This window comes from Sphaeramia orbicularis, chromosome 1 (assembly GCF_902148855.1).
Source record: "Sphaeramia orbicularis chromosome 1, fSphaOr1.1, whole genome shotgun sequence".
NCBI classification, from domain to species: Eukaryota; Metazoa; Chordata; class Actinopteri; order Kurtiformes; family Apogonidae; genus Sphaeramia; species Sphaeramia orbicularis.
Window position 1 is genome coordinate 40,967,423 of NC_043957.1, and position 23,733 is coordinate 40,991,155.

The 23,733-nt window shown below is 38.4% G+C and overlaps 3 protein-coding genes across 27 annotated transcripts in view; 2 read left to right on the forward strand and 1 right to left on the reverse strand.

Moving 5' to 3' along the window:
- Nucleotides 1–12,221, forward strand: part of ank2a (ankyrin 2a, neuronal) — a 91,786-nt gene extending 79,565 nt beyond the window's left edge. For all 9 annotated transcript variants that reach the window (XM_030147202.1, XM_030147248.1, XM_030147269.1 and 6 more), the window contains 4 exons: nucleotides 7,224–7,307; nucleotides 8,353–8,517; nucleotides 8,590–8,763; nucleotides 10,121–12,221. In XM_030147202.1, the coding sequence (XP_030003062.1) occupies nucleotides 7,224–7,307; nucleotides 8,353–8,517; nucleotides 8,590–8,763; nucleotides 10,121–10,135 (438 nt within the window). In that variant the 3' untranslated portion in view covers nucleotides 10,136–12,221. The remainder of the gene's footprint in view (nucleotides 1–7,223; nucleotides 7,308–8,352; nucleotides 8,518–8,589; nucleotides 8,764–10,120) is intronic.
- Nucleotides 1,777–3,075, forward strand: LOC115428877 (uncharacterized). 2 transcript variants are annotated; one of them, XM_030148110.1, is made up of 2 exons: nucleotides 1,777–1,952; nucleotides 2,166–3,075. In XM_030148110.1, exons 1-2 carry the CDS (start codon nucleotides 1,852–1,854, stop codon nucleotides 3,055–3,057), a joined length of 993 nt encoding a protein of 330 aa, XP_030003970.1. In that variant the 5' UTR covers nucleotides 1,777–1,851; the 3' UTR covers nucleotides 3,058–3,075. The 2 variants fall into 2 exon arrangements, with proteins under 2 accessions (XP_030003970.1, XP_030003977.1); XM_030148117.1 differs by having other exon boundaries at nucleotides 1,777–1,938; nucleotides 2,152–3,075.
- A 2,491-nt stretch (nucleotides 12,222–14,712) lies between the features above and the next one.
- camk2d2 (calcium/calmodulin-dependent protein kinase (CaM kinase) II delta 2) overlaps nucleotides 14,713–23,733 on the reverse strand; it is a 33,327-nt gene continuing 24,306 nt past the window's right edge. Inside the window, exons 10-22 of one of the 16 annotated variants that reach the window (XM_030147849.1) lie at nucleotides 23,517–23,639; nucleotides 23,263–23,346; nucleotides 22,963–23,005; nucleotides 21,773–21,810; nucleotides 19,821–19,880; nucleotides 18,434–18,478; nucleotides 18,281–18,329; nucleotides 17,660–17,758; nucleotides 17,157–17,177; nucleotides 16,684–16,759; nucleotides 16,497–16,591; nucleotides 15,431–15,659; nucleotides 14,713–14,738 (exon numbers count right to left, since the gene is read on the reverse strand). In XM_030147849.1, coding sequence (XP_030003709.1) covers nucleotides 14,735–14,738; nucleotides 15,431–15,659; nucleotides 16,497–16,591; nucleotides 16,684–16,759; nucleotides 17,157–17,177; nucleotides 17,660–17,758; nucleotides 18,281–18,329; nucleotides 18,434–18,478; nucleotides 19,821–19,880; nucleotides 21,773–21,810; nucleotides 22,963–23,005; nucleotides 23,263–23,346; nucleotides 23,517–23,639 — 966 coding nt within the window. In that variant the 3' untranslated portion in view covers nucleotides 14,713–14,734. Of the gene's footprint in view, nucleotides 14,739–15,426; nucleotides 15,660–16,496; nucleotides 16,592–16,683; nucleotides 16,760–17,156; nucleotides 17,178–17,659; nucleotides 17,759–17,784; nucleotides 18,159–18,280; nucleotides 18,330–18,433; nucleotides 18,479–19,820; nucleotides 19,881–21,772; nucleotides 21,814–22,962; nucleotides 23,006–23,262; nucleotides 23,347–23,516; nucleotides 23,640–23,733 lie in introns of those variants that run through there. The other 15 variants (XM_030147840.1, XM_030147871.1, XM_030147864.1 and 12 more) reach the window with 15 other exon arrangements.

Below are 23,733 nucleotides of genomic sequence, written 5' to 3' on the forward strand. Positions count from 1 at the left end.
CTCACCCATTCCTCAGTTCTGGTGTCACCATGATAGTTTTTATTATGACTCGTTTAGACACAGGTCGTTTACACCAGAGTCTACAATCTCTGACTGGGAAGGTACAGATTTCTGTCTCACAACTCTTTTTGACGAATCCAGACCAGAGTCCCCACAGTCATTTTTATCAGACCTTGAACTTGACAGGTTTTTCAGTACCAGGGCCTTGTCCCCAGACTCTGTTTCTTCCGACTTTGACTTTGCACTCCTCCAGAACTGGCTGAAAGACTTCAGATCATCTTCACCAGAATCCGTGGCCTCAGTTGAACAGTGTTACTGGACTCCTCACATGATATTCGGCCAGGAGACAAGTAAACACTGTGATTATTTCTTACACTACTCTGGGAGCAGACCTGTATCACCTCAATCAGCAGTGTCAGATATTGAGGATTACACATTTTGTATGGAAGAATTATTTGACGACACCAGACCAGATTCCCCAGATTCATTTAATTCAGGCACTGAAACTAAAAGCGCTCATGGCGTATTCTCATCCAAAGCCTTTCCCCCTTCAAGACCTCTTACTTATGCAGATGTAGTGCGGGGAGTTGTATGTGTAAAAGAGGCAGACACTGGTTTGGAAGTCAAACCGTATAAATTCAAATCTCTTCCTCCACTGATGGTATCAACACAAGGCAATTACACTCAAAACTATGAGGACAATTGGATGACTGATTTTAGAGCGCAGTCTCCAGTGTCAGTGGCATCTCAAAGTGAATGTAGACCTCTCTCTCCTGACTCACCCATTCCTCAGTTCAGATCATATAATGATGTATTCATTTTTGACCTATCCAGACACAGGTCGTTTACACCAGAGTCTACAAACTCAGACTGGGATAGCACTGAATTCTATCTTGAATATCTTTTTGAGGAGTGCAGACCAGATTCCCCACATTCAGTTTTATCAGGCCTTGAACTTGACAGGTTTTTCAGAAGGCCCTTCTCTTCTGACTCACCCATTCCTCAGTTTTGGTGTCACCATGATAGTTTTTATCATGACTCGTATAGACTTAGGTCATTTACACCAGAGTCTACAATCTCTGATTGGGAAGGTACAGATTTCTGTCTCACAACTCTTTTGACGAATCCAGACCAGAGTCCCCACAATCATTTTTATCAGACCTTGAACTTGACAGGTTTTTCAGTACCAGGGCCTTGTCCCCAGACTCTGTGTCTTCCGACTTTGACTTTGCACTCCTTCAGGACTGGCTAAAAGACTTCAGATCATCTTCACCAGAATCTGTGGCCTCAGCTGAACAGTGTAACGGGACTCCTCACATGATATTCGGCCAGGAGACAAGTAAACACTGTGATTATTTCTTACATTTCTCCGAAAGCAGGCCAGTAACACCTTATTCAGCAGGGTCAGATATTGAGGATTACACATTTTGTCTGGAAGAATTATTTGACGACACCAGACCAGATTCCCCAGATTCATTTACTTCAGGCACTGAAACTAAAAGTGCTTTTGACGTATTCTCATCCAAAGCCTTTCCCACTTCAAGACATCTTACGTATGCAGATGTAGTGCGAGGCATTACACCTGTCAACGAAGTATACACTGCTCACTCAGTCAAACATTCTGATATCCAGTCTTTATCTCCAATAACAGTTTCGACTCCTTGTGATTACACCCAGTCCTATGACGACAACTGGATGATTGAATTTAGAGCGCAGTCTCCAGAGTCAGTGGTATCTCACAGCCACTGTAGGCCCTTTTCTCCTGACTCACCCATTCCTCAGTTCTGGTGTCACCGTGATGGTTTCAATTATGACTCGTATAGACACAGGTCATTTACACCAGAATCTACAATGTCTGATTGGGAGGGTACAGATTTCTGTCTCGAAAATCTGTTTGACGAATCCAGACCAGAGTCCCCACAATCAGTTTTTTCAGACCTTGAACTTGACAGGTTTTTCAGTAGGCCCTTGTCTCCTGACTCACCCATTCCTCATTTCTGGTGTCACCATGATAGTTTTTATCATGACTCGTATAGACACAGGTCATTTACACCAGAATCTACAATCTCTGATTGGGAGGGTACAGATTTTTTTCTCAAAACTCTGTTTGACGAATCCAGACCAGAGTCCCCACAATCATTTTTATCAGACCTTGAACTTGACAGGTTTTTCAGTACCAGGGCCTTGTCCCCAGACTCTGTGTCTTCCGACTTTGACTTTGCACTCCTCCAGGACTGGCTGAAAGACTTCAGATCATTTTCACCAGATTCTCTGGCCTCAGTGGAAGAATCCTCCTTCTCTCCTGACATCACCTTTGGACAGATGTCAAGTCAACATTGTAATTATTTCTTACGTTACTCAGACTGTAGTTCAGTGTCACCTTATTCAATGCAGTCAGATATTGAATTTTCCACACCTTTTGATGAGTTTTTTCATGACAACAGACCAGATTCCCCAGATTCCTTTACTTCATGGGTTGAACAGAAAGACAGTTTTTTCACACAGTCATTTACTGACAACTGGTTGTTTTCATTAAACATCGTACATACTTCTGATACATGTCTGTCAGTGCAGTCCTCAGATTATGCTTTTAAACAACTCCCCTCTCAGAATACAGTCCCCAAGGCGAGTTTTAGTCCAGTGAGCCCACTTAGATATAAATGTACAACCAGAGGGTTTATGTCACACATACTTGACCCATTCTATGATGGAAAAGGTGTTTTTCACAGTGATACTCAAATCTGTCTAGCTAATCAAACATGTCCAAGGCATATTTTCAAAAACAATAATGAAACACTTGGAGGCAGTACAACAGATCCATTTTACCGAGCCATATCTTCTGAGTTTGAAGATCATATTTCAGACTCTCAGTTCTCACAAGCTTCCTCCTTGTCATATTCTTCATCTCCTGATGTTTTAGTAACAGATTCACACCCTGAAAGCCTGATGCCCCAAACTGGAACCTTTGAGACAGGACCCAGTGATCCTTCGTCAGACACATATGCACAGTCTTTTTTCATCACACCATCTCTGTGGATGGCAGAAAACCAACACTAGATGTGGTTCCAACTCACAGTTAGACAGTTTTATATTGAGTTGAGTCACATGTCATTTGTAATGCAAAAACCCAGATTTCATCATGCTGACTGGCTGAATAAATTTTTCATAAACAAGAAACAAAACAATTAATGAAACAACGACAATTTGTGCATGAACATATAGACAATCAGTTAAAGATGACACACACCCAAGATTTGTTTTGGAAGAATTTGAAAAGAAAATCCAGGAGAGAGGACAAGAGTCAAAGTTTCCTGGTGTCGGTAAGACAGCACAAGAGAGTGCAGTGTTGCTTTTGGAAGTAATACATCTGGAAATACATTAATTGTGAATGAGGCAGCCACTAATAACACAGAGACTACTTTACCACGTTGTGGCATGTTTGCATTAGAGCAGCAGGAATGAGCTTTCAGTTCAGCACAACTAATGGAGAGTTTTATCTCATTAAAGACATCACCATTCTATTTTAACATGGAACATTCTCATAAGTTACCAATAAACTAACATTTGGATTTTCTGATACCTTCTTGAGTTTGCAGCTGCTTTAAGCATAAGAAGGTTTACATTGCATCATACCCAGGTATCTTGTTACAATGACGTAGTAACATAATTTAGACCTTCACTTCACAGCAAGAAGAACAAACCGAATGTACTTGTACGCAGTTAGAAGCATGTGCTGTATGTTGTGCTGCTGGTTTGCTACCTGCTTGTAAGGCACAGACTCCCATTCTCTTCTTGATAACGTTAAAAATAGAGCACAGAGACAATGTTTCATTGGCGCCGATAATTTTTTTAACAACATGACTCTGCTCAAATGGCAAATTCAGTTTGAAATATCAACAGGTGTTCAATTTAAATTAGGTTCAGATGGTAAAATTAAATGAGATTAATGAGATTAACATTGTGCCAAAATTATGGGAAATGTATGCCCCACAATCGCCCTGTGGTTATACCACATTTTAATAAAATAACACTTGTTCACAATTGGTCAAGTCTGCCAAGTATTTAAGTTAAGAGTGGGAAGTGCTATAGTTGAGACATGGGAGGAACCATTCTCTTGGAAGCAGCACAAAGCTTATGCATGTCCACTTTCATGTTGCAGCACATAAGATTCTGACTGAAGTTCATTTGTGCCCTAGTATGACTGTTCTAGTATGTTTCAAGGAATGTTCTAAATCTGTATGAAAAAGGTATTGAGAATACTGACTCAAGAGGGTCACAAATGAATTTGAGATACTACTTTCATTTCTTAAACCACAAGATGTTCTTGACATACGCATGCATCATTTCATTGGTAATTTGTTTCCCAAAATAAATAACATAATCCATTCATTTGAATTATTTTCCACTTCATTTTATCATTTCTTGCAGATACCAACACCATCCTCCAAGACAAATCTTACAGAATCTTCAAAACAAACAAATGTTCAGTTAGAGCAGAAGCAGCTCTCTCCAAACGGAACATCAGTCAGTGTGCTTTGCTCAAACACATTTTCCATTGCAAATCCTGAAGCACCAATTCCAGAAACATTTGAAACACAAACTGAGGTCTTATTTACCAATCAAACTCGGACACCACATAGAAAGGATGAAATTGAGCCATTCCTAGTACAAAGTGAAGATCCAAACTCGGCTAAATCAAGCTCAATGACTCCAGACTCACTCTGTCAGACAACTCAAAACAGCCGAGATAATCCAGTCATCATGGCCTCAGAGTCTCCTCCAACACCAGTTGGTTCCCCTCAGCTTGACCAGCTACTGTCAGATCTTGAGACACTGAAACTTAAGTTAAGCTTAGAGAGACCCGATCTACATTTGCCAGAATCATTTGATGAAAGCCATGAAAATGTTCAAACACACAAGTCTGAAGACCATTCGTCTGAAGATCATTGCTCCACAGAAGATAATGATGCCCAAAGAACCAGTGTGTCCTTTGTTACACAACTTACACAAGATACTAATCACACAAATGTAAAAGGGACAGTTCCTGCACATTCCCAAACTACTGTTGAAGATGAATCTCGAGTAGTTGTCAGTCAGTCTGATCTAGCAAAAACCCCTGAGACAAGTGGCCAGTCAAATCTTGACTGTGACAGCGGTAGTCCTGCAGCCACTGCTAAACCATTCTCAGTAGCAGAATCTCCCCCAAGTGTTTCGGAAGTTTGGGCACAGCCACAGAACTCATATTTTCCTTTGGACATGCTACAGCCCAGCCAAACTGACAACAATACTAATTATAGTAAGTCTTGCCACAAAGAACCTACAGAAAGTCAATCTCACTTACCTTGGCAAGGTCTGGCCAGTCATTGTGAGGATTACTCAATAACTGACATTCTGCAAAGTCATGGAAAACTTGAACCCCTTACATCTTGTGATGGCTCAATGGATGTAAGAGAAGAAGCATTAACACACAGTTCTGAAGACTCACATTCACGTTTATGGGAAGCAGAATCTGTTGAAGCCATTCAGACTTATAAATTGTCTTCTCCGTGTTTTTCTAATGTGACATCTAAGAAAGTTCCAACTACAAGAGGTTTTTACTTTGAAGAACTGATCCCATACCCTACTTCAGAAAACTCTGAGACACCCTCTGATGAGTGCAGGCCAAGAACCAGTGCAGAGCATTCAGACAAATCTCTGACTCCAACAGACAATGATGTTTTTGACTCTCATCCCACTTTAGTTAAATGCAAAGATGAGAGGGCTTTATCAACCTCTGATGGGGAGTACAACATCCCACCTGGTTATGCAGAGGTCTTTTCTACTACAGCATTTGCCCACATGCCTCTGCATAATGAATCAAGGAGTCCAACATTTGAATTTTGTGAATCTGATCCAGAGCCTTACTTTGACTGCAAACAGGCTGCATCAGATTTCTCAGAGACTGACCCAGATGAACCAGAGACAAGAATCAGGTCAAGTGGACCAAGTCATCCTCAGGATCATCTTTGCAATTCAGGAGAGCAACAAAAGGCATATCGACGAGTCCTGTTGTCCTCAGGAAGTGAAGATTATGAGGATGCTAATTTTATGAATGAGTCTTTTTGTAACATATATGAAGATAATGAAGAATTATTACACGATTCAGATGCTTCCGATGAAGAATTCACCCTGTGTGAGGCTTCACAACTGCCTCCTATCTGTGAAATGGGAGCTTATGATGATACTAATGAATCTCTGTCGAGGGTAAGGTGAAATCTGGTAACCACCCCAACTTGCAAGCTATTCCCAGAGCTGAGCTTAACTAAATGTTACATTTGCTTCAAAGAGGAATGACTGCTTACACACTGGCCACATGGATGGAAACTGAACAATTTATAACCCGAGCATGTCACTTTGTTGACCCCTAACCACAGCTGCCTCACTCTGCGTTATCTGCGTCACTCACTGTGATAACATGAGTTACACGTTTTTTAATCACTGCCAACAATATTTTTTTTAATTAACAACATGCATGGTATAGTTTTGAAAATGTTTGACAGACTGCTATGTTGGACTTTCCAGTGTAAGATATAAATGTTAAGTGTAAATGGCCAAATGCTGTGGAAAGTGCACCATACCACTCTGCTTATTGCTTGCTTTGCTTCAAAGTGCAAACACAAAATAGTGATGTTGGCATTCATTAAATCTTGATGGGTTTGTGTTGGTTGGTCAGGAGATCACTGCAGAGCTTGGAACACTGTCAGAAAGTTCCGATGAGGAATTTTTGACCACCAGAATAGTTCGAAGGAGAGTTGTCATTCAGGTATCTATCTGCCTTACGCATGACTGGTAGTGCTTAAAATGAGCATGTAGGGTGTAACTTCCAGAGTTCAACTTTAAACAGGTGTTTAATAGATATGTTTACAGTTGTGTAAGTTTTACTCACATCAACTGGATGAAATTTGTGTATTTGTGTGTTTTTTAAGTAATCAGCCAATTGATTTTGCATAAATGGCTGAACCTCATTGGTGCTTTTGTTGCTATGTATATTTCTTTGTTTATTTGACAACCTAACCTTTTATTCCTTAGAATGCAAGTATCCCGAAGTCCCCAATTTTCTCCCTAATGTTATATTTTGCTGTCTCTAACACGTTTTATTGTGTTTTTTTGCAGTGGAGTACTAAGCATAGACACTATCCTAAGCTAGCATTCCTATTTTCATTCCTGTTTTGTTGACCTCACAGGCTGATGAAATGACTGACCTCCCTACGCAATCAGTGACAGAGGAAAAGTACAAGGATGAAAATGGGCACATTGTTGTCAAAAAGGTAAATGACAATTCTCAGATCAAATTTGTCTGCTCACATCAGATTACATAATTTAAAGCCATAGGGTCAGTAGGTGACAAGGTAACTTGATATTCTATAGCAGTGTTAAAGGTATGTAAGATTTGCACAAGTTTATATGATAGTTGTGCTGGGGTCCAGTTATCTGTTGACATTAACTAACTTAATAAACAAGTTGCCTACATTCATTCAACAGCCTCTGAACTTTGTAATATGTTCTTATTTTATCTACCACTATGGTAGCAGCCTGTATGCAAACACAAATTATTGATTAAAAGTGACCAGTACCCCACTGATTGTTTAGCTATGAATCTGTTTTATACTTAAATATGATAAGTGAAAGACGGTTTTCTTTTGCATTACGTAATTTATGATATTTGTTCCACAATACTATCATAACAAAATTAGAATCTATGATTGTGATTTGTTCAAAATAACACTGCTGCATTTTTCCACTACAATTTGTTATATATTTCTTTTATAGGCCTATGCTGTAAATGAGAAAATAAAGCAAATAATTCAGTTCCCAATGTGAACCTTAACCCTAACTCAAACCTGAAAGAAAAAGCCATGAAAATACTGTTAATTGATAGGTAGCATCTATAAGAGTAGTGGTATTGATAAACTCATAACAGTACCCTTCCCTGATAAACAGTTTCTACAGTGTCAAGTATGTATAATGAATTCTGCACATTTTGAGCCTTGAATTCTTCTGGACAGACAATATTAAATTTACTGCACTAATCCTCTGGTGTTTTACACTTGTTTTCATTAGACACATGTTGAAAGAAACATTTCTTACTGCTTGTGCTAATTTTTGTCATGGTAACGATGGTCACACTTAAACACAGTCTTTTGCTTCAAAGAACCATTTAGTTCTAATTTGTTGCCTTAATCTTGATATGTTAATGTCATGCATATAAGAATTTTACACAGTAACATTTTTGTTTTGTTTTGCTTTACGTTGGTTTTTTTGTTTGTTTTTTGTATGTTTTTATTTTTTTTGTAACTCTATCATTTTTCTTAGGTTACCCGTAAAATAATTCGCAAGTGTGTTTCCTCGGACGGCGTGGAGCATGAGGAGGTTTCATCAGAGGGAGCTGCACAGGGATCTGTCAGTGTGGCAGAGGGAGATGGATACTCTAAGGTGGTAAAACGGACGGTGCTGAAGAGTGAGGGAGACCACACACAGGTGTGTGTACCTTATTTGTATTAATATATAAAAGAAGGTGAAAACACAGTCTAACTTCTCCTTGTCATCCAGGTGACATTTGCTGAATGTGAAGGCTTCTCAGCATCAAAGCAGGCGATATCTGAGGGTTCTTCAGTCAGCCGGGTAGAGAGGACGATGGTCGTAGAAGGTGAAAGGACAGTGTCACACCAAGGTGATATGTCTTTGGCCTCTGACCTCCCCTCAGCCCAAGAAGACTTCAAAAAGGTTTGTTGTGTCTCACATTGCATTTATTTCTATTATAGTATAATTTTTTATTTTTATTTGATATTAAAAAATAAAAGCATATTATTCTTTGACATGTTATAGACAGTATTTTCATATATGTAGTGCAAGTTGAGAAGTAAATCACTACAAATTAAAATGAATGCTTGCTTTCTCCGTCTCACACCACCAGGCATTAGATTATATAAGTGGTTTTAGTAGAGCAGAGCTCCCTCATGTGGTAGAGAAAGAAACTGTCAACGAAGATGGATCTGTAGTCAGGAGGTGTGTGAGTGCTGGGTTGCATTTGAGTGTAGAACACTGATTCTGCAAGTCTGCATTTTTACAGTAACATCTGTGTTGTAACTGTAACTAACTGACTAATGCTTGAGATGCTAACATGAACAGGTTGAGTGGACTAATGAAACATATTTGCAATGTTAATCAATAAAAACAGTATACGCAGTAGATTTGTGTTAGTGTGCACAATCACAACATGTCTTAAGCACCATAATAACTCAGCTGGAGGTTTGTTGTACTATGAATAGCTGAAAAAAAATCATATACATATATATATATATATATATATATATATATATATATATATATATATATATATATATATGAACGTCTTTGACAAGAATTTACAAAAAATCACCTTGATGTCACAGTGAAAAAATAATTTAAAGTAAGTGTAAAGTAAGTGTTTGTGTAAATATTCACTCCCTTCAGGTTAGTTTTTAGTAGATACACTTTTTGTCATAATCACAGGACTGAATCTGTGTGGGTAGGTCTTAATCAGGCTTTCACATCTGGATGCTCCAATTTCACTCCATTGTTCTTTGCAAAAACTACTCAAGCTCTTTCGGCTCACGTAGGGATCAGGCCTGAACACTTTTTTTTTCCAAGTCCCCAAGATTTTCTATTGGATTGAAGTCTGGGCTTTGACTCAGCCAGTTTAGAACATTCATCTTGTCTATAAACCACTTCTGTATAGCTGTTGATATATGCTTCATCTCTTTTTTTTGTATCAGAAAATAAATCCTTTCTTAAGTTGTAGTTTGTTTGTAGCCTGAATCAGGTCATCCAGGATTTCCTCCATATTTGTATTATGATATTTTATTCCTATTTATAAAAGCAATAAAATGGAACAACGTCCAAGAAAGTGAATACATTTTATTGCCACTGTCATCCTGAAACATGCATGTGAACATTATCATACTAGATTCACAAAGCATGGTGTCTTTTTGATAGTGTTAAAGTAGTGAAACGTCTTTTTCTACAATTTCATTTCCACATCCCTGACTGTTTTGTTGTCCTTTGTTTCCTCTTTACACTCTCCTCCTTGCTCCATCTGTAGGGCCCAAATGCGTAAATGTCGCACCCTCAGACGGACAGTAGTAAAGGGAGCAGGGCAGAGAAAACAGGTCCTTCTAGAGCAAGTGGACAACCCCAGAAAAGGGTCCAAACCGTCGGATCTCCAGCAGCATCTCCACCAGCTCTTTCACCACTACTATGAAGAAAAAAAGGAGGACACGGACAATGAATAGGAGGAGGAAGAGTAGAAGAATGTGTAACACTCTACCCCACTCCCTGGCTCTGCCCAAGCTAAAGTTCCCCCTAATCCTATGCATTCGCCACATGCAATCCCAGTGTGCACCACTGCACTGCAAAGCTACCACAGTCTTCCCATCTATGTCCTGGGAGAATACCTTCTGTTGAATATTTGGAGTTTTCTTTCCTGGCTAGTATTATGAATTATCGATTTTCTTTTCATTTTCTAAAGTTGTTTTGCCTTTTTGTGACCAAAGAAAGCCTTCTGTTGTTTTCCTGATAATCTTACTTTCCATATCATAATTGCTGTTGATGTTTTTGTCATGATACTGTGGTAAAGAAACAAAAAACGAGAAGTATTATTCATTTTCACGAACAGCAAACCTCCTGAGGGTAAAGAACACTTTACCTGAGTAATATCCGTACGACTCCCTGAGTATATGCTTGGACTGAAGGACAATATTTCACATTGCACTGCCTCTCACATCCACAGTTTCTCAGAAATTCCTGACTTAAAAGCTCTCTCATGCACTGTATTAGCCTCTCCGCTTTTTTGATTCAGGTGGTCAAGATGTCACACATAAAAAAACAGACTGTATCGACACCGAATTTAATTGCTGCTGCTGTGTTTTGTGTAGGCTATATGTAATCTGTCTTTGGGAATTATATTATCTATAATCTAGACATTACTGACATCTGTAGCCTAGAAATTAATAATCACTCATGTGATGTAGAGCAGGCATGACTAATCAACATCTGTCATTATGATATTAGCTTTGTAGTTCTATGGACTGCCTCTCTTTCCCTTATGTGTGTGTCTTTTTTTTTTGTGGTGTTGCATTCAGTTCTGTTTCATTCAGTCTTTATTTTGGGGTTGATCAATCTTGATTTGTATGTATGGATGAGAACAATGTAATGAGTTGTCCTGTATGTACTGTATGTCTGCCTTTGTCCATGCATGTGTTAACTTAAATACTGCAGGTGCATCAAAGAGGGTGTTATTTGACTTATTTTGAGTTGATATTTGATTGTTTTTCTGATGTCTTATTTTCAGCTTTATTTTTGATCTTGAGTTTAGTGTGCAAAGAAGTATAGAAATTTGTGTCTGTATACCAGTGGAAGGTTCTTCTTATAAGGAAGTGCCTCAGATTGTACCGCAGTTGAATGAAAGCTCTTTTAGAGACTGATATGACACTTGTGGTAAGGTTATCGGGTTATTTAAGTTTGTTTTTTCTTTCTGTCTTTTGTTTGGACACTGGAATTATCTGATCAGGTGTTGGCGGTTGTGCGTTGTATTTGTGAGTGAGTAAGTGAGTGAGTGAGTGAGTGTATGAGTGTAGTGAAAGTGTGTGTACCAGTTTCTGTCAGCAAAGTTAAAAAAAAAAAAAAAAGAAAAAAAAAAAAAGAAGACATTTATTTTACACAATCCGCATTCGCACTCCTGAATGTCAGGAGGGAAAACCTCCATGCTTTTTGTGCACAGGATATGAGGTACAGTAAAAGTTTAGTCACACAGAATATCTAATTTTGGTGAGACAACTGATAAATAACTACAAAATGGTGATAAACCAAACACTAGAAGCAGGTTGAGAGCCTAAATTTATCATTATTCACAGCTCTGAACAAAGCTACCGTATGTATCGATAACATGTGATGTATTTAATTCACTATCACTGTTTACTTTGTGATTTAGAGAAATGTACAATGCAAACTAGTTCACTGTGACAGGTATGCTTTTATTTTGATGAATCAGCATCCCTTTTCTGTGATTATGACAGTTATATACATATACAATGCATATATAAATATCTATAAGGGCATGAATTACTGTATCAAAATTCAAAAATACAAAAACAAAATGGCTGCAGTGTGTCTATGGCTGATAGAGAATAAAAATCTTCAAATATGATGTTGCTCCATGTGTGACAATGTTTTGTTTTTGTTTTCATTAGCTCATTACATATTACACCACAGCACCTGTTCACTGTGCGCAACTGCATACACATTCTACAAGCCACAGACATGAGTATAACATCAATAAACTACACACACTACAGAAGTATTGAGGAATTTAAAAATATTTAATAAGAGTATTATTCACATTTTTGTCCTAAAACATTGTCTCGTAAAACAATACTCACATATCTATAGTTGTAACTGTTACCATTCACCCTGTTACCCATTAAGAGATTCCAGTGTAATAAATATATTCAACTGAGGTTTCACCACACTGTAGACAAGGCCTTGTAATTAGAAAGGCCTCCATTGTGTTTTCTATATTTTTTGCTAATTCAAGACAGGCAAATAGTAACAAAGAATTTTCTACTTAAAATATCACCTTGGCTTTGCTAGCTCAGAAGTGGCAGACTCTTGATCCTGCATGTTGCTCTCTGAGGTATTTTCTCAAATTGTACTACAGTTTTTGATGTTTTTGATATATGGTGAATCACTTTTACTGTCCTTACCAATTAATATACTGTACAGTTCATCTTGTAGGCCCTACTGATGTCCACAAGATGTCCCTGTTAGGTCACAAAATAGTTAAAGATAAAACAATAATTTGAGATTCAAAGCAGTGATTAAGCTAGATTCTTATATATAAAGTAAGTTCTCTAAAATATATTTATTAACCATAATTGCAACTGCAAATATTTGTTCAAAAACTTTCACAATCCACTCTTAGATGTGATGGTTCAGAATTATTAAATCAAAAGTTACATTTGCATCACAGCTCTTATTCATTTTTTAGTACAGATATACCATGCCTCTATATTAACAGAATGTACTGTAGTGGAGCAGAGATGACAGCTCTCATTCCTCATTTATTATGACACCTTTGAGCTGATTTATTTATTTCTTAAACATGTTAAGCCATCTGTTGCCGTGCTGGCAACAGGTACGTACACACCATATAAGGAGTGGTGCATTGCATTGACATCATATGTTTCATCAAAAGAAATGTTTAGCATATTTTCCCCTTAAAAAAGAAGAGACAAACCGGTTGAAAAGAGCAAACAGGAAGGATGACAAAGATGCGGGCATTGTCCTGCAATTGGTAAAGAGACCACTGCTTGGTAAAAGCACTCGTCGTCAAGGAAGACATCCCATCGGTTCTTACACTTCATCTCTCATTTGACTCTTCGTTGCTTTCACAGCTCTCTTATCATCATCTTGTCTGACTCCAACTCACTTCAGTCCAAAACTTTGACGTTGATGACTCCCTGACTTATTATCAGGTAAACAATTATCCTGACTGAATGTAGAGACTGTAGTGCCTTTGCTCCATCTTCATCATCTCCGCCCTCTCTGTACAACCAGCAAAGTAACACACTGGAAATGATGAGAATAAAATGACAACAGAAAGCCTACATACAGTCATACAATACAAGTACAAACATTATGAAAAAATGCGCTTGTTTTCCTCAAATTTTTATACAAAATGTAAGGGGTGCTTCATCAGCCAGGAGTTTATTTCTCCTCCTTTTTGATATGAGGTTTTGATATTTATGCTGGATGCTAACTGTAACTGTGTTATTGTTTTTACAACAGTTCCATGATACTGGAGGACATTAGAAACATTTGGGACAGGACTGATGCACAACATTAACAAATGCAAACAAACTAGTCAGTGATTCACAAACAGAACAGAAGATATTATAGTTTCATATGATCTTACTCACAATATCCCCCCCATGCACTACACAATAGTCTTGAATTTTCATATAATACATTATGCTACATTCTCTTAATTCATATTTCACTGATATAAAGGCAAACATATCTCAATGCAAAGTGTAAGCTGCTCTGCTTTTCTTTACATTTAAATTAGTATTATAGATTTAAATCGGACAATTCAAACAGTATGACTTAGCTCATAGCAAACATAAATGTAGCTCATAAACTGGATTTTACGTAAAGTCTTAATTTGTCTTATAGCAAGAATAGCTATTTCAATGTTTGTTTTTGTTTTTATCAACAATCACAATGTATATACATCACCAGAACTAAAGCAAGCTCAATTTTAACATTCTGATCTTCCAAATGTTTTTGTATTGCACACACATAAATACACATAAAAATACAGAACTAATTTTTGGGAGAGGTTACAGTAATAGATTTTAAACATCTCTATTTTAGATTTAAAATGCATACCAAAACATCTTAAAAAACAAACAAAAGAAATGTCAATATGCTTGTTTCATAATGTCCAAATACGGTGTGCAGCCACCCGGCGGTGGTTTCGAATGAAGTCCATTGATAAAATGCCATAACAGTAAAATGTATTAATACTTGTGTCCTGTGCGATGCCATGTCCTTACAGAGGGGTCAGAGGTCAGAGAACAGTCACTGATTGGCTAGTTGACTGTCCTACACACAGAGTGCTGATGTTATCTTTTATTGACCTCATGTTGATATTTCATTAACTGTCAAAAGAGAGGGAGACAAATGTGAATTTCATTAAGGGCACTGGAAATGTCCTTAGCTAGCTCAATAAAAACGTCTATCAAGTAGATATTGACATGTTATTAAAAAAATATATATCAAAGGTGTGAATAATAATAACATTTAAAAAGTTCATGATTATACTGTATATAAAGGATATTTTAGGAATCATGTTTACAGGCTGCAACTGACTGCACTTGTATATATTTCTGTTGCAAAACTGTGGTAAACTAAGCATAACTTCACCGCATGTTATTCATATCCTAAGTGTGTTTAGCTGGAATAAATGTAAACAGCTGTGAATGCGTGTGGGAGCAGAGCAAATTAATAGTATTTTCTTGTTCTTTGATGGCAAGTCAAAATTCCTCATCCTTGTAATTCATTCTTGGAAGTTCTAATTGAAAGACTAATGTAATACGAGGCTATAAATAAGCATTTTATGTAAAGTCTGTTACATCAGACCATAACCAGCATCACAGATAGGAACGGTCATCATGCTCATTACATGAAACTTAATGCTGTCATATTGCACTTTTCTAATAATCCAGTACAAGCATCACTGCCGCAAAGTGCAAATCTAAGCCTCTAAAGGTCAAACAATGTTCTAAATCTGAGGTTAAGCTTCATTTAAATCAATCTGTGTGTTAAGTGTGTATTTCTCACTGTTTCTTACTGGGAAGGGATGCTGGGGGAACCAGAGCGATGGAAGTGGATGTTCTGCCATTTGCCATCTCGGCGGTGCCACACACGGGTCTCCTCAGACTGCATGGTGCGGGGCATTCCACTGCCATCCATGTACTGAGTCAGCCGGATGTAGGCAATGCACGCTGCATTTTCCCCAATAAGGTGCACGTGTGGGTTCAAAAGGATGGTGTGCACTGGCTTATTCCCTTTGGAAAGGGCTGGAAGGCAGACAGCATGATTGTATACAGGGAGTAAGTGCCACTGTAGTATAAGTGGGAAATACTTTACAGGAAATACTAAGTGACATGAAAACAAGAGCAACTAAAAATCTCCATATGTTTATGCTGGATAGTGGACAAGCACAAGCTTGCCAAGTGATTGAGGTTTCTGGGACATATCTGGTTGATCTGATCTATTTTAATCCAGACTGAGGACATTCTTCCATTTATAGCAGTCATTATTCATTAGTGATTTTTTGGCTCCAAGGTTAGCCCATAATCACAGTCCTGCCCTTGTAGTGTACATGCAAACACAAACTGTAAACTGATAAAAAATGGATATTGATTTGGCATTAAAGAGATAGTCGATAAGTATTTTGGCCAACTGTACTTTCGAAAAACCACTCAAGGATATTCCATTTGATCATGTCCCTAACACAGCATTCAAAGTATATATTCAAAGTAGATTTTTGATGTTATAGCTGATATTAATTTCTCTATTTAGTAATTAAGTAAAAAAAATTTTCCCACTGAGTCAAGTCCAGCTCTCCAGATGTTTTTGGATGAGGTCATTCGATAGCAAAATAACCAAATCTATTTAGAAACTTCTGTATTAATGTGACTACACAATATACAACACCCTCAGACTTCTCTTTTCTGAATATAACTCTAGCGAATTGTTTAACCACTTCCACCTTTGAAGAAAAACTCACTGTAACCATACATTAAACTTTGTTTTGTAAAACATGCCCATATTTGAACAACTGCAGCTGAGGAAGTATTTTGCTGATGAAAAAACTTTTTCTGCAAAGTTCCAACTAATCTTTGTGAACTCACCATTCTCAAAATAAAAGCGGTGGAAGTCGTGTCCTTCTACCAGATTTCCAAGGGCCTCTGGCTCAAAGGAAGTTAGACCAGGATCACAAATCTTCCTGTTTAACCAAAAAGGTAAAATCAGCAAAGTAAGCAAATCTGTACGATCAATGAAATGTCAGTGTCCAAATGTAGACTGAAAGAAACTTACGCATAGGCCTCAAAGTCCCCATTGTTAATAGACTCAATCAACTGTTCAGTGACTTTGATAATTTCCTGTTTGCGGGCTAGAAAACAAGACCACAAGAGATGAAAAGCTACACAAACTGATGAAAAAACTGTTAAAGTTGTTACTGACTTTCAGGCAAATGTAGGTCTGAATGCAGACAACAAAAATCAGACAACAAATCAGCTAAAAATGGGTTCTAGTCTACGATTTAGCAGTATTTTATTTTTATTAGAAATGGAAGGCACTCAAAGTATTACACAAAATATTTGATATTTTATGCCCAAGTAAGAAGAGACAGCCTTCCATGACTAATAGTGTTATCAGGCAAAGAAATGCAGGATGACACGTTCCTTTCACCCAACAAAGATCATAATGAACAAAGACAAACCAATGCTCAAATGCACATACTGTATTTTCTACAAAAGCAGTTTTAACTAAGTAATATGGACAGTTACCTTTATTGTTATTGGTGCAGGCTGGGGGATATTAAAAAAATTACTTAATTTGTGCAATAAAAACACATGGTGAAAAATAAAAATATATATAAATATATACACTTTTTCATTTCCATTGCCTTCATAATCACAAGTTTACAATGCTGTACTTCTGCATGAGTATCATATGGGTCAATGCTTGGGTAAATCTGAACAGAAGGCAAAGGGATAAGTGAGGAGAGCATCTGCTTCTACAAGATCCAAAATCAGGCATAAATGCAAACAGAGGAATAAACTAAATGCAACAAGCAGAACATGTAAGGGTCAAAAACAGAGGTTTCACTTCACTGGGAAAGATGGAGTAAATGAAGGACAAGGGCCATTAACACAACAGGTTATCTTAACCATGGAAAAACTTTGAACAGCAGAATTACACGGTTTGAAGCACTTTACAATAAAACAACACTTTCTTTCAGTAATGACTGAACAAAATGGGGCAACTCAGCTACTGTGTTGGGACTTACTCTGAAGTGAGGAGGTGGGAGTCTGTCTCGAATCAGACATCTGTGAGGAACGGCTCTTAGAGCTCAAGAGACCACTCACTAAGCTGCCCAGACGAAGGGCTGTCAGAAGTTGCATGGATGGGTGGGTGGGTGTATGCCAAGCATGCGTGTTGAGTGGGGGATATAACAGAGATCAATTTTTGTAGGTCATATATATATAAATATATATGCCAAAAAGGGCAGAACGGGGATCAGGGGAAAAATCACATTCTCAGCTAAATAGAAGAAAGGGGAGAAAGACAAAAACCTGTTCAAAAGTAGGAACAAAATGACTAACTAATGCTAAAAACACAAAAAACATATGCAATTTGTGTTAACAGTGTAGCTAATTTCAGCATCAACATCATAAATGTGAGGAACATGAGGATGAGGGCTAGAACAGGAACAGGGTGGGCTGCATTTTGCCGGAAGAGATGAAAGCAGTAGGGGGTTGCAGTAATTCATTTGTTTTGCATTTTAACTGTGTTGCAAAATAGAATGAAAAAAAAAAAACAGTCAAAAAAAGTCATCAGTCTAAAGGGAAAAAACTGAGGACAGATTTAAGTCAACCTACTGAAGGTAAGAACTGTGAATATATCCTACCTTTGACATCTTCATCCTCTATGGTGGTGTTGGCACTCTCAATGGACTCCTTAAAAATGAACACATACACATTTAATACATGGGTTCAGAACAACACGCATGACTAAAAGAGAATAGAAGCCTTTACAATTATTGGGGGAGATGCTGTAATACCTTATTTCCATCCACAGGGTTGTGGATCACTGTTGTCTGTGGTTCCTAGAGCAAAAAAAGGTCAACAAAGGAGATTAAGATGACACATAATGAAGGTAAAGAAATGTGTTGTGTGTTTTCTGAAGGTCTGAAGGAAAAGAATATGAGTGTCTGTCTGTCTGTCTGTCTGTCTGTCTGTCTGTCTGTCTGTCTGTCTGTCTGTCTGTCTGTGCTTTTTCATTACCTTACCTATCCTTCATCATGGCTCTTATCTACTATTTCTCTCTGCCTTCTCTCTCATGAACCCTCACTAGTGGCTTGCTTTGATAATCAGATGTCTCAGCTTTTGTTGAATCGATCCTGATGACAAGCTCAGTCCTTCTAATCACTCAGCCAGATTACACTAGATTATAACATCAGCAGCCTGCATCTGTGTTTGTGGGTTTGTGTGTGTACATGGTTGTGTGCATGATGAATTAGAAAGAAGGATATAGAAAGAGAGGAAGAGGTGTCATGTGCCTGTGTTCATGCGTCATCAAGCTGACAGCGAATGGGGGAGGTGGGGGGGCAAAAAGCTTTTGACATCATGCAGAGCAGCAGTCATGTGTCCTGTCAGCCAGTCAGGAGACACCATGCACAAGCCAATAAGTGACAGCCAAGCCACCCGGGAATGTAGCATCATAATGAGCCAAAGGACCTGATATCCTCACACTTTAGCGGCGCACAGACAAAGTACTTCAGCAAAAATCCCTAAACAGCAGATCTTTTCACTACAACTTGTCACAATTTTCTTTCGCAGATGCAACAATGACAGTATAAAAGTGCATTTTATGACATGTGGGAGCACATGCACAGACAAGGGTGTGTGATTAGGAAGGAAAGACAAAAGATTTTTACAGGGAGAAAAAAGGGTTGAGGTAGAGGTTGCCCCAATTAAGAGATTTAAGACCACACTAGTTAAATCCCAACCCAAACATGTGTGTAAAAGGCCTATTGTTTCAGCCCAACATTACCAACATACAGCTACAGCTTATCTAAAGTGGCCATGTTCTCTATTGCCCATGCATGCTTTGCAAATTCAGCCAAATGACTTATTTACAAATAGTCCATATTTTTTAACTGGTTACTTGTATATGCTGGAGATTGGACATGCTGTGCAGGCACAAAAGCTTTTACACACTACTTTATTCAGGGATAGCCTAAAGTTGAGCTAGACATCCTTTTAATCCCAACTCATTACCCAGAATGTAATCTTATATTTTATCAAGCAAGGCTAAAGGTAAAAAATAATGACCAGACTCTGTGTGAAAGGGTGAACCTGTACCTCCTCCACAGTGGGGTGTGAAGTGGAGAGGTGTAGAGGTTTTGTGAATGAAACGTGTGGGTGTAGGTGAGGTTGTGTGTATACCAGTGCAGGGGCAGGGCCAGTGTCTTTAGGACTGGTCACTGTGTTGGCTTTGTTGTTGACCTGCAGGGGGCAGTTTAGAGGGGACATGACACATGCACACTTATCAGTCACACACACCTGCATACACACACACCCTGACTACAATCCAGGGCAAGTGATCATCCCAACATGTCTGATGTCTGAGGTCAGTTAGTGCTATATTATTATTCCCCAGAAAGTATGACTGCTAAAAAAAATGTGGAAGTGAGGATGTTCCAAACAGAACTAAGGATTATGTTTACGCATGTTTACGCATTTGGCAGACGCTTTTTTCCAAAGCGACTTACAGGGGAAAACCAATTAAATCACTCAATCAATCAAATTTTATTTATATAGCGCCAGATCACAAGAAAGTTATCTCTTGACATTTTATATATAGAGTTGGTCAAAACCAGACTCTAAGCAAATTTACAGAAACCCAACAGAATCCTCCAGGAGCAAACACTTGTGACTGGTGACAGTGGCGAGGAAAAACTTCCCTTTAACAGGCAGAAACCTCGAGCAGACCCAGACTCCTGGAGGATGGCCGTCTGCCTTGACCAGTTGGGGTTAAAGAGAGAGAGTAGAGAAGGGGAAAAAGAGAGAGCGATAGAGATAGGGACTGGGGGAGAGGGGGAGAAGGGGGGAGTAGGGGGAGACACATGGAGGCGGTTGAGGATAAGTGAGTGGTGATGATGAGGGCAGGGAAGAGGCCGGACCACCGCAGCAGGTCCAGAGATAATCGTGAAAGAATCTGTGGTTGTCCTGGGAAAAACCTTATTAGAATATTTAAAATGGAATGTTTGAAAGTGCTAGGACAGGAGGTGCTCTCGGAAGAGCTGGGTCTTCAGGAGCTTCTTGAAGATAGGCAGGGATGACTCTGTTCTTGTAGCACTTGGTAGAGCGTTCCACCAACGTGGAACGACCCATGAAAAGAGCCTGGATTAACTTGAACGACCAAAGAAAGTTTCCATTGCAAGGTCGTGAAAATGGTTCAAGAAGGTAAGTTTTATTATTAGGAGATAAAATGAAAGTTATTAATATAGATAAGGTGAAGCTCTGAAGAAAATAATGTGGGCAAAAATGTCACAATAAATCAATTGCTATTCCCCAGAAAATGACACTTGAGATCTATAATCTATAATGTACTAAATGATGGGTATGGAAAAAAAAAAAAAAAAACACTGTACAATATGGTCACATTTGTCACTACAGATGGTTTGTCCCCTTATCCCTTATTTTTCCCCATGTGAGGAATACTTTTCCCATGAGATAAGGTCACAGGGATGAGGAAAAAAACACTTCCCAGAATGAGTGTTGCAACCTAACATACTAGTGGCCTGAGTAAGATCCAAACACAGTGAGTGGCATTGATAAGTCCAATCTCAAATCAACACTCACTCATAGGAAACAGGCACACAGATATAATCAGACACTCAAAATGTGCAGCAAAGTGTATGTGTATGCAAGTACTCACACACACACACAACAACATATTTATCACATGCACATCTGCAGATAAGTGTGGTTACTGTGTGGGCCTTAAACACACATTAAAAAAAGTTAGGATACAACACATGAGGGGCTCTACAATAAAGATCAAGTGACTATGGAAAGTATTAGACATGGTCAATTTAGGAAGCAACAGGAAGACAGGAAGAGAAACTGAAACAGCCCAATATTGGAGGACGAAGATGATTCTAGGAATATAACTCACATTGAATTAATGTACTATGCTGTGCCACAAGAACAACTATGAGATTAAGCTAAGAAAATAACAACCATCACCCACTACTTGTAGTGACTGTCCCTGAATGATGATGTCATTAAGTGCACAATGCATAATAATAACCCAACAGGCTCCTCAGACACTGAACGTTCCAGCAGACTTATGCAAGAAACAAAGCGCTCTCTTAACTGTGCAAACAACTCACCTTAACGCCATCTGGCTTCTTGTTGAGCAAACTCTTGGCTGCTGTAAAAGGAAAGAGAGCAACAACACTTCAGCATTTGAGTCCTAAGCCTGAGGCTCCACTAACATGCAGCAAGCATATCAGTCAATTGTGCTTATCTTCAAATTCCAGGTGCAAAATTCAGTCGCAAGAACCATAATGCAATGCAACAGATGGTCTGAACAGCATCATCATTTAAGCAAGTCTCTTATTACATATTAATTCAACTATAAGGGGTTGAAGGGTGGGTGGGAAATTTAGGGTGTGTGCGAGGTGGGCAGATGATGGAAAAAAGATAATCTACCTGTTTCCAGCAGACTCATACAGCATCTTTACAGTTAACTACACATGCACTTACCAATATCTTAACACAGAAATACAATCCTTCTCTCATTCAGTTGTGACAGTATACGGAATCCAAACATCAAATAGCATATACAGTATTAACATGCTGTAATCTGGTTTAAATTTCATTCTGATCACATATTTGTAGATTTGCAAGCACGGAGTTCATTACTAATAATTGGAGAACAAAACACCTTATCTTCATGCATATGTAAATGCCTGTTAGAGGAGCAAGATAACCTAAATATTTCAACTTATTGGTCTACAACCAACAACACCCACTTCCCTGTCATTCCAAAAATCTTACCTCAAATGGAAATCACAATCCAAACAAAAGAAGGAAAGAAAATTGAAAAGGAAGAAAAATGATGAATGAAAAGAGTCACAAATGTACTAATGCATTTTAGTGTAAAATGAGCAGAGGAAAGCAGGCTAATCAGAGCCTATCAAATGAAATGCATGCAAAAAGTATGATTGAGTAAAGTAGAGAGTGGGAAAGCAACAGCTTGAGAGACAGAGAAGAAAAAGATATAGAACGATGACTCTGTTTACCAATGGCGTCATGTGCCAAGATCATCTTTCTTCAATAGAGGAACAGAAGGCATGGCAAACTAGGTTAATAAGCCTCTGTTCTTTTTATGTTAAAAATGCTGCAAATGTTTGCCTAATCTGGAATGCCTCTGTTCTGTTTTCTGATGAAGATCTTCTCAACTATACTACCTCCTACATTAACAGCTGGGAAATAATATAATAAGATTAAGATTTTTACTTCACAAAATATTTTATATGAAACCAGGTTTTGGAGAAGCAGGCAGAGAGGGACATACCTGAGAAATTTCTTGTGACCAGCAAAGTGGTCAGTATGGCTCCCTGCAGTGATACAAAGAAGGAAGAAAAGAGTGATGATAAAAGAAAAAAGGAAAAGACAGAAATAGTGAGACTGATCAGAGTTACAGAAAGAAAAAAAGAAGCACAGCAGATAGGGCATCTTGGAGGATTTAGAGAACTGTCATCATTTCTGAGTTATCCTGACCCTCTGAGGTGAAGAATACAAAAAGAGGGCATGACAAACGTCTGGACGATTGTTCTACATACAAAGAAATCTGAGGTAGCACCAGAAATCTTACCTTGAGTTTCCTCCTGGCATTGAATTTCTTCAGGCACTCAACAGTCTCCTGCCTGTGCATCATGGAAGCTACAGTGGACCGTTGCTGCCAGAAAAAGATATTCAAGGATTAGGAGATAAGAAAAACAATAAGTGGGAGAAAAGTATGAATGATTGATTATGTAACTGTAAAATTGTTTACTATGGGCAGAGTTTGTTTTATTGTGTATTTTTCTTTGCTGTATTTTGGTATTTGTGCATGTGTGTGATACATACACAGATCCATGGGTGTTTGAGAGCTTCTGCGGCAGTGATACGTTTACTGGGGTTGATCGTTAGCATCTTGTTGATCAGATCTTTGGCCTCAGGAGTTACAGTGTCCCACTCTGGGGATGGAAACTGAGAAAAAAAGATACAATGCAAGAAAGAAAATCATATTGTACAGGTGATGCTAGTAACAGCAAGACATGACAAGATCTGCTATACATGCCTT

Excerpts from the sequence above, each read along its gene's own strand:
- LOC115428877 (XM_030148110.1), top strand. The coding sequence starts at position 1,852 with ATGTCTGATTGGGAGGGTACAGATTTCTGTCTCGAAAATCTGTTTGAC. Across the intron at positions 1,953-2,165 it reads TCAGACCTTGAACTTGACAG|GTTTTTCAGTACCAGGGCCT; the intron begins GTTTTTCAGTAG and ends TGAACTTGACAG.